Source organism: Carcharodon carcharias, chromosome 16 (genome assembly GCF_017639515.1).
Source record: "Carcharodon carcharias isolate sCarCar2 chromosome 16, sCarCar2.pri, whole genome shotgun sequence".
In the NCBI taxonomy this organism is placed as follows: Eukaryota; Metazoa; Chordata; class Chondrichthyes; order Lamniformes; family Lamnidae; genus Carcharodon; species Carcharodon carcharias.
In genome coordinates this window covers 59,696,255-59,706,753 of record NC_054482.1, presented here as the reverse complement: position 1 = coordinate 59,706,753, position 10,499 = coordinate 59,696,255, and the positions used below count along the sequence as shown (strand labels likewise).

The window sequence follows — 10,499 nt, the reverse complement described above, 5'->3', positions numbered from 1 at the left end:
TGCATATCATTATCATTCTCCTGCAATCGAGCGACTATTAGGGCCTCTGCTGCATCCCCATGACAGGAGCATTATCATAGAGGGTTTTAACACTGCCATTAGACATACTGGAGTCAAACATTCATAGATGCAATGTGAGGATCCAAGGTGTCTCCTCGCTGCATGCCGTTATCATCCTCCACAAATCTAGCAGTTAAGAGGGCCTCCCAAGTGCGCCTGCCTCGTCTGGCCAATGCAAAGGCCTTGTCATCACTTTTGAGGGCCTCCTCACCCTTATCACCATCGATGTCCTCCTCATTGGAGGAGACCGCCAGCTCCTGCATCTCCTGCTCAGCCAGCTTCCTCTCTCCATTGTAGCACCAAGTTGTAAAGGGCACAGAAGGCGATGATGATGCATGACACCCTCTGTGGACTATGTTACAAGGCTCTACCAGCCTGGTCCAGGCATTGGAACCTCATTTTCAGCATCCTGATGGTTTGATTCAGCTAGTTGTGAGTTACAGCATGAGTCTCATTATTCCTTCGCTCTGCTGTAGTCTGAGGCCGCTACATGGGTGTCATCAGCCATGTCCTCTGCATGTAGCCTTTGTCCCCGAGGAGCCACCTCTGCAGCCTCTGTGGACACTGGAAGGCATAAGGGATCTGTCACTGACTGAGAATTTAGGAGCCATGCACATTCTCTGGGAACCATGCGCAGACCTGCAGGATAGTTTTGTGTTGGTTACACACCAGCTACACATTCAATGAATGGAATCCCTTATGATTGATATAGTGGACTGGGCGTTGTGAAGGAGATCTGAGTACCACATAAGTGCAATCGATGCCACCCTGCACCTGTGGGGAACCTGACACCTGGGCAAATCCAATCATCTTGCATCCCGGCACTCCTGGTCCCAGTTGAAATGAGCAAAGTTGCGTGTCCTCGCAAAGATGGCATCCGTGACCTGTTGGATGCATTTGTGGGTGGATGCTTGTGATATCCCATAGAGGTTACCTGTGAAGCCCTGAAAGGAGCCACTGGTATAGAAATTGAGCGCCGCCATCACTTTCACGGCCACTGGCAGTGGATGTCCTCCATTTCCCCTTCAAATCCTGCAGCAGGTGGTAGATGTGATCGACCAGTTCCCAGCACATGCGCAGTCTTCGGGGACACTGGTTCTCGGTCATCTGCAGGAATGACGAGCACTGTCTATAGACCTTGGGTTTAGTTAGGCGCCAACTAGCAATGGCTTGCTGTGGCTCCAGTGGCATGCGTGAGAGCCCCAGTTGCCCCTTCTTCCTGACAGTGCTGCTCCTCCCTCTACGCAGCCAGGCACCTACATTGTTCTCTTCTACTTTGTCTCTGCTCTTGGTAAGCCATGAAGAATACAGCAAGTTCACCAGGCTCCATGCTCCTGATGTACTCCTCTTGCAGGATGAAAGAGAGCGATGCATGGGTAAGTGTACTAAGAAACTCTCCTGGCTAAGTCTGAAGGCCCTTTAATGCATCCTAAAGAGTGCTGGCCACCACTTGGATGGCCAGAATTTAGTGTGCAGCATGGCTGCCCAAAACTTCACCCACTCCACCTGACTGATTGGCGGCAGCATTGCCTACTGGACTGCATGCTGTGCTGTCAGCTCAGGCACAGGCATTCTCCTAACCTGCACTTCAAGGCTGCACTGTTGTCTTGAGCCATGGGGGAGACTGGTTCAAACCTGAATGATGACATTGCAAGGGATTGTGAGCACCTCCACCAGTAACTGCACCATGACCAGCTTTCGCAAGGAGGTTGCACAATGTACCCAGCTATCCAATTGTTTTGCATTCCATTAAAATGCTCATTAGTTTGCAGTCTGTCCCTGAGGGGTGAAAAGCTCTGGAGCATTTGGTCGCACTTCCAGGCTTCTACATTGCTTAAGTGGGTAGATAAGCTAGAGGCCTGACTCCAAGCATGTCAATGTAGCTGTGGCTGAACTGTCTCAGCTGCAGAGGAATGGTCACTTTATACAAGGTTTCCCTAATGTGTGGCCACTTCCCTCCTCCCCGCCATACCTGCTGGCGCACTAATATCAACCGCAGTTCCAGCCTTGCCCCCCCATCACCCACTCACCTCAACTGCAGTGCAGCCCTTGTCTTGCCCGCCCCACCCCCAACTTGCCTCAACTGCAGTGCAGATAGATAGTTATACTTCCTGATTACAGTTGTGTGTTAACTAGTTCTTGCAACTTGTTAAAAAGAAATTTTGTTTTATAATAAGCAATTGTTCTGAGTTTATTGAAAGAAGCCTGGATGAAGACTTTTATTCTGGGCACCGGTAGGGGAAATAGACGATTGGTTATTTTGGTGAGAAAATTTACCTTAGTAAATTTAAAAAGATCCCCTCAGCTTGGACTACTGTAGGGCAGTTGTTCTCTGTCTACTTAGTGCTCTCGACCCGCAAGTTTTAAAGGAAGATGAATGTACCTAAAAATGAGCACAAGCCTGGAAATGCCAGCAAGGAAATATGCATTGTAACTGAATTTTCATCCATCGTTGTTTTTAGCGACCAAAACTGTACCCATCCACAAAATGTTAGTTACAAATTGGCTGTGTGAAAATTTTTAGAATACTGATTCAGTTGTCTGTACTTGACAGGACGTGTCCAACAATCAACTTTTAACAGTTCCAAGCACCCTTGGCGATCTGTCAAACCTACTACGATTCAGTCTGGCTAACAACAAACTGAAGAGCATACCCTCAGACATTAACAAAATGAAAAGTAAGATTGTTTGAAAATAAAAGATTTTGCGGGAAAAAATGGCTTCCCATGTTTATTTTTCATATTGAGGCTTCCTTATGATATTCTAATTTACGATTGTTGGTAGCAAGGTGTAGGTAACAGATTTCTTGCCCTGCAAGATTTGACCAGACATTACTAAAAAAAAGTTTCATTGTCAAGAAAAATTTCTTTTTGAATGGTTATGGTACATGATATCATCACAATGCTGGAGTGCATTGGAACATCACCACAATATCCAATTGAGTGGGGGAACTGAGTTTGTTGAAATAACAGTGTGTTAGAACTCTGCTTTGAGTTCAAGTCATATTTTTAAATGAAGTTCCTTCTCTACTCAGATTTAAGTTTCTTAATTCTAAACATATTTTGAGATGGGAAAGAAAACTCTACCAGGAATTATTCAGAGTTTCCCAGTAGAATTGAGGCATACCATGAATACATCCTTAGATTTAAATTTAGGGTCCATAAACTGCACTGCCTAGAGCTTGCTAGTAAAAGGTTTATTATGAAAAAGGGGATTGGGAAGGAGAGGAAAAGGGAAGTAAGAGGAAAGAATATAGAGATTAAGTTGAAAAGATTCTGATTGCATTATATATTGGAACAGCATTTGAATTCTTTATTTAAAGTTTTGTAGTGTGAAACAGAATACATAGATTAATTTGCTTTATAATTTGTTTTAATTTATTCAGGTTTAAAACTGTTGGATACAACTCACAATGAACTGGAATGTGTCCCTCCAGAATTAGCAAAGATGGCGTCATTAGAACAACTTTACTTGAGGCATAACAGACTCCACCACCTACCAGAATTTCCATCCTGTAAATATCTCAAGGTACTTTGAGAACATCAGGAAAATCTTACTGATGCTAACTCCTCTCTTTTTAAGTAATTCCTGGATAGCTAATTGGAGAGGGTGTGTCAAGATGTTACCTGTACATTTGTAGACATGTTTCAGTCTTTTGTTACTTCTGTGTGTTAAGATTTCTAGTTGGGGGTGCCATTGGAGGGTTTATGGAATCATGAAATTCTGTGCTCCTGCTATAACAATGGGATGTGACTAGTGATTCCTATGCGTGATACCTCTGAAGGGCAATGTTATGTCACTGCAGGAATTCAATATTTAAAAAAATTTAATAAGTCCTCTCTCCAGCTGTCTGTAGCTATTGTTTTTAAAAATAAAAAAAAACTTAGACACCTGGGGCAGGATTTTCACTGAGGTCTTCTGAACACTGCCACCAAGCTCAAATGATGGTCAGAAGCCTGTGTTATGCAGGAAACAGTCATTTATTCTAAATTTCCCTGACTGGGCCAGTTAATAGCCAAGAAATGGGCTCGCTATCCAATCAAGGATGCTGAGCAGGTTCTCTGAGCTGGATGGCCAATCAGAGTTCTTCAGCTTGAAAGCAGCAGGACACTGGCAGGTAAGTAAGAGAGAGGGCACCCCAAAATGGAGGTACCCCCTCTCCAACTTTTTAAAATTTAAACTAAAAAATGCCATTTGCAGCTGGGCCATTTTTATTTGTTCATGGGATGCGAGTGTCATTGGTGAGACCAGCATATGTTGCCCGTCCCTAATTGTCCTGGAGAAGGTGGTGGTGAGCTGCCTTCTTGAAATGTTGCAGTCCATGTATTGTGGGAACAACTACAATGCTGTTAGGAAGTGAGCTCCAGGATTTTGATCCAGCGACAGTGAAAGAAAGGCGATATAGTTCCAGTCAGGATGGTGAGGGGTTTGGAAAATGGTGTCAAAGGAGCTTTGGTGAATTGTTGCCGTGCATCTTGTAAATGGCACACACTGCATCGGGGAAAGTGGTGAATGGATAGCCAGTCAAGTGGGCTGCTGTGTTGTGGATGGTGTCCAGTTCTTTGAGTGTTCTTGGAGCTGCACCTATCCAGGCAAGTATTCCATCACACTCCAAACTTGTGCCTTGTCGATTGTGGACAGGATTTGGGGAGTCAGGAGGTTAGTTACTCACCAAAGAATTCCTAGCCACTGATCTGCTCTTGTAGCCACAGTATTTATATGGCTGTTCCAGTTCAGTTTCGGGTCGATTTTTAAAAATTTATTTATGGGATATCGGCTTTGCTAGCATTTATTGCCCTTCCCTCATTGCCCTTGAGAAGGTGGTGGTGATCTGCCTTCTGGAAACACTGCAGTCCCTGTGGTGTAGGTCCACCCACAGCGCTGTTAGGGAGGAAGTTCCAGGATTTTGATCCAGCGACAGTGAAAGAATGGCGATATATTTCCAAGTCAAAATGGTGAGTGGCTTGGAGGGGAACTTCCAGGTGGTGATGTTCCCATGTGTCTGCTGCCCTTGTCCTTCCAGATGGTAGTGGTTATCAGTTTGGAAGGTGCTGTCTAAAGAGTCTTGGTGAGTCCCTCCAGTGCATCTTGTCAGCGGTACACACTGCTGCCACTGTGTGTCGGTGGTGGAGGGAGTGAATGTTTGTGGATGGGATGCCAATCAAACAGATGGCTTTGTCCTGGATGGTGTCAAGCTTCTAGAGTATTGTTGGAGCTGCACTCATACAGGCAAGTGGAGACTATTCCATTACACTCCTGACTTGTGCTTTGTAGATGGTGGACAAGCTTTGGGGAGTCAGGAGGTGAATTACTCGACGCAGGATTCCTAGCCTCTGACTTGGTGTTGTAGCCACAGTATTTATATGCCAGTGCAGTTCAGTTTCTGGTCAATAGTAACCCTCGGGCTGTTGATAGTGGGGGATTCAGCAATGGTAATGCCATTGAATGTCAAGGGGTGACAGTTAGATTCTCTCTTGTTGGAGATGGTCGTTGCTCGGCACTTGTGTGGCGCGAGTGCTACTTGCCGCCACTTAGCCCAAGCCTGGATATTGTTCTGGTCTTGCTGCATTTGGTCATGGATTGCTTCAGTATCTGAAGAGCTGCGAATGGTGCTGAACATCGTGCAATCATCAGCGAACATCTCCCTTTCTGACTTTACGATGGAATGAAGGTCATTGATGAAGCAGCTGAAGATGGTTGGGCTGAGGACAGTATCCTGAGGAACTCCTGTAGTGATATCCTGGTACTGAGGTGATTGACCTCCAACAGCCACAACCACCACCTTTTGTGCTAGGTATGACTCCAACCAGCGGAGAGTATTCCCCCAATTCCCACTAACTCCAGTTTTGCCAGGGCTCTTTGATGACACACTTGGTCAAATGCTGCCTTGATGTCAAGGGCAGTCACACTCACCTCACCTCTTGAGTTCAGCTCTTTTGTCCATGTTTGAACCAAGGCTGTAATGAGGTCAGAAGCTGAGTGACCCTGACAGAACCCAAACTGTGTGTCAGTGAGCAGGTTATTGCTAAGCAAGTGCCACTTGATGGCACTGTTGATGACCCCTTGCCTCACTTTACTGATGACAGAGAGTGGATTAATGGGGTGGTAATCGGCCAGCTTGGATTTGTTCTGCTTTTTGTGTACAGGACATACCTGGGCAATTTTCCACATTGCCGGTATAATGCCAGTATTGTAGCTGAACTGGAACTGCTTGGTTAGGGGTGCGGCAAGTTCTGGAGCACAAGTACTATTGCCGGAATATTGTCAGGGCCCACAGCCTTTGCAGTATCCAGTGCCTTCAGACGTTTCTTGACATCATATAGAGTGAACCGAATTGGCTGACAACTGCTGGGGATCTCAGGAGCAGACCAAGATGAATCATGCAGTCAGCACTTCTGGCTGAAGGTTGGTACAAATGCTTCAGCCTTATCTGTTGCATTGACATACTGGGCTAATCCATCGTTGAGGATGGAATATTTATGGAGTCTCCTCCAGTGAGTTGTTTAATCGTCCACCACTTTTCATGACTGGATGTGCCAGAACCGCAGAGCTTAGATCTGATCTGTTTGTTGTGGAATCACTTAGCTCTGTCTACCACTTAAGACCATTAAGATGTAGGAGCAGAAGTAGGCCATTCAGCCCATCGAGTCTTCTCTGCCATTCAATGAGATCATGGCTGATTTGATAATCCTCAACTCCCCTGCCTTTTCCCTATAACCCTAGATTCCCTTACTGATTAAAAATCTGTCTATCTTAGCCTTGAATATACTTAACAACTCATCCTCTATAGCCCTCTGCAGTAAAGAATTCAACAGATTCACTACCCTCTGAGAGAAGAAATTCCTCCTCACCTCTGTCTTAAATGGGCGACCACTGACTCTGAGATTATGCCCTCTGGTCCTAGACTTTCCCACCTCTCAACATCTGCCCAGTCAAGCCACTTAAGAATCTTACATGTTTCAATAAGGTTGCCTCTCATTCTTCTAAACTCCAATGAGTACAGGCCCAATCTACTCAACCTCTCCTTGTAAGAAAATCCCTCCATACCCAGGATCAACCTAGTGAACCTTCTCTGGACTGCCTCCAAAACAGTTATCTTTCCTTAAATAAGGGGGCTAAAACTGTTCACACTAGGTGTGGTCTAACTAGTGCCTTGTATAGTTTTAGCAAGACTTCCTTATTTTTATGCTCCACTCCCATTGAAATAAAGGCCAACATTCCATTTGCCTTCCCTATTACCTGTTGAACTTATATGTTAGCTTTTTGGGATTCATGCACATGGACTCCCAAATTTCTCTGTGCTTTTGCTTTCTGCAATCTTTCTCCATTTAAATAATATTCAGCCACTCTATTCTTCCTGCCAAAGTGCAAAACCTCACATTTTCCCACAATATATTCAATCTGCCAAGTTTTTGCCCATTCACTTAACCTGTCTTTCTCCCTCTGCAGACTCTTTGTGTCCTCCTTACCATTTGCCTTCCCACCTATTTTTGTGTCACCCACAAACTTGGCGATAGTACATTCACTTCCCTCGTCTGAGTCATTAATATATATTGTAAATAATTGAGGCCCCAGCACTGATCCCTGATCCCAGTTGGCTTCTGCTAACAAGCTTTTAAGTAGCTTAATAGACTACCTGCTGTTTGTGAGCATGGAGCCAAGCTGCATCTCTTCCCCTCTCCCCCCACCACCCCACCCCCCCCCCCCCCAAACTATTCAGCCCAACCAGCTGTTTATTTTCTACAAGCAACAGGCCTAATCTCATGTGACCATCTAATTCCCATATCTCTTAATTAGCCTTTCCTTCAACCATCTACCTGACTTGCTCTTTAATATTGACATGGTCTCTGTTTTATTTTCTAACTCCAGTAGTGCGTTCCACAGCCTCTCAGCTTTGTGTTTGTTTAAAAAAAATCTTTGCCCCAAATCTCTTGCATTTAATCATATATCCCTGTACCTTCGTTCTGGACCCCTCAAGCACTAGAAACTAAAATATACCACGTCACTTAAGGAAGTGGTTAAATACCATCTCCTCAATGTCCAGCCCAAATACTATCCAATATAAATGGAATGCTTCCAACTACTGTCTGTTTGACACCTCTTAAACCTACAGAAGTCCTGGACATTGCCACTTTCCAGAAACACTCAGATTTCACACTTGGTGCATGATGTTAGCTTTCACTTCCCTGACAAACTAATGGACTTCGTTTCATTTGATAAAGTTACCATCTTCAAGGCAACTATATGTACTAAGCGCCTTCCGTTACTGTGTTGCTATCTTCCCTTATTGGTCTCTTGCATCTTTAGTGCTCTTTTGTTTGCATAATTGAGACCGCAGGAAACAACAAATTCAAGCTGAAGTACTATTTACAAAGCAGTCAATAAAATCACCAGTATCCACCTGTACTTCCACCACAATTAGTAACTGTCTTAAAAATAGTCCAGCTACCAGTTAAGGTGGGGAAGTGAACACGTTCTAGATTTAGTTACTTTATATTCACTGTTGTGAATGTGTGGAATAGACTGTACTTTGAGGTAGTGGGAATGTATACCATTAGCAAACTGGAGAGTAGCTTCCAGTAAGTGATTCAAGAGATAGGAGAGAATACAGTATTTTTAACTTTGGGATTGAGCAGGTGAACCACATTTCTACATTCATAAATAATGTGATTGCAATTATATATATGGATTTTTTTTATATATAAGTAATTTTACAATACTGGAAAGATTTTTGTGGTTAAGTTTAAAATCGACCTGATATGAATGTTGGTGAAATGGCCATTAGATGTGCTTTATCATTTGATAGAATATATATATGATAGATACAACTGAGATAACATTGCGCACAGCAAAGCAATATTCTCTTTGTGATGATTCAATTACACTCTAGTTTTCATCAAATATGGACAATTAAGTTAATTAAAAGGCAGTTGAAACAAGCAATAGGAAAGCAATGTGAGTAGAGTGTAGCCAATAAACCTGAAAAAGATATGTATGTGTCACAAAGGCAAGATCCAAGACTAGCAAAACCATGTTATTGTGGTTGATGTCCTAGCATGTAATGACTGTTATCAGGATCGGCTAGAAGTGAAAGTGAATTCCCCACTGTTGCTGTTTATTTCCCTTTTGAAATAGAGCATCTGGTCGTCCTTTTGATAGCGTTTTCATTCAGATGATCATGAAGGGATGTGATTAAAATTTAGTTAATTTCATATTGTTTTCATGGCGTCCTAATTTCACAAATGTTTCTGTGATGAATGTTACATGTACAAGCTGATGTCTGAATTTGAAGGTATTTTAAGAGATGGTGCTGCTGATCTTTATAAAATCTGAGATGAAGAAAGCTGCTTGGAAGGTGAAGCATAATGATTCCCAACTAATGACCACAAAATAGGTAGATGCTTGATGTCTCTATCACTGTAGTAACACGTGTCACGGTGTCCTGTTTCAGAATTTTATTTAATGTGATGAGATTATATGAAGAAAAATTTGATTATACAATTAATGTTATAGTTCCAAAGGACGTTCTATCAGCATTGAGGGTTTTTAGAAAAATTGATTATTTGTATGCTTGTAGAATCACTGGAGGACACCATACAATGAATGTTACATAATGCAGGGTGTTATGATGCAGGTTTTTGTAAACTTGCCATTGAAACATTTTTTTGTTGTTTCCTGTTATTACAAAGTTGTTGAAGAATTAATTAAAGCACTTCCCTGTTTGTTTTAATGAATTTGAATATTGATCTTCTTTGTCACAATATTGTCTACCAGAATAGTGAAAATACTCATATCTTGTTAATGGTGTTGCCTTGGTGAGAAGTAGCATGTTTTCTCCCCATGTTCCATATTTTTATTTGGAATTTTATAACTGTTGTTGGTTAGTTTCAGCAATTATACTTTTTAAAAATTTCCTAACTCTGTTTTAACAACAGCCTTGGGAAAGGGACAATCACTTTCCATTTTTTAATACCTTTATTGGAACTGTAAATTATATCAGAAGAATGTAATCTGAAAAACGAAATGTGGTATGTAGAAAATCTTGAAATGGTGCCATTTGTGCTATAGACATTACCCATGTCCAGTTGTAGAAAAGACATGTAAATCAATATGGTGGTTAAAACATAATGATTTAACGGAATGGAAATGTCCTACATACGTCTGTGTTACTTGTAATTTTATATTTTTGTTTAACAATTGTATTACTACTGCACTTTAGGAATTACATGTTGGAAATAACCAGATTGAATATTTGAACTCAGCGCACCTGAAAAATTTAAGTGCCATCTCCGTACTGGAGCTCCGCGACAACAAATTGAAATCCCTGCCGGATGAAATTATTTTGCTTCAAGATCTAGAACGACTTGACCTCACCAATAATGACATTAGCAGGTACATGTAAAAATGCTAGTAATTCTTTATTATGGTGCCCATTCTTA

At 42.5% G+C, this 10,499-nt stretch overlaps 1 protein-coding gene across 1 annotated transcript in view; it reads left to right on the top strand.

Annotated features, from left to right (window-relative positions):
* lrrc40 (leucine rich repeat containing 40) overlaps nucleotides 1–10,499 on the top strand; it is a 90,581-nt gene that overhangs the window by 36,404 nt on the left and 43,678 nt on the right. Inside the window, exons 5-7 of the mRNA XM_041208544.1 lie at nucleotides 2,615–2,738; nucleotides 3,446–3,588; nucleotides 10,280–10,452. Of these exons, the coding sequence (XP_041064478.1) occupies nucleotides 2,615–2,738; nucleotides 3,446–3,588; nucleotides 10,280–10,452 (440 nt within the window). The remainder of the gene's footprint in view (nucleotides 1–2,614; nucleotides 2,739–3,445; nucleotides 3,589–10,279; nucleotides 10,453–10,499) is intronic.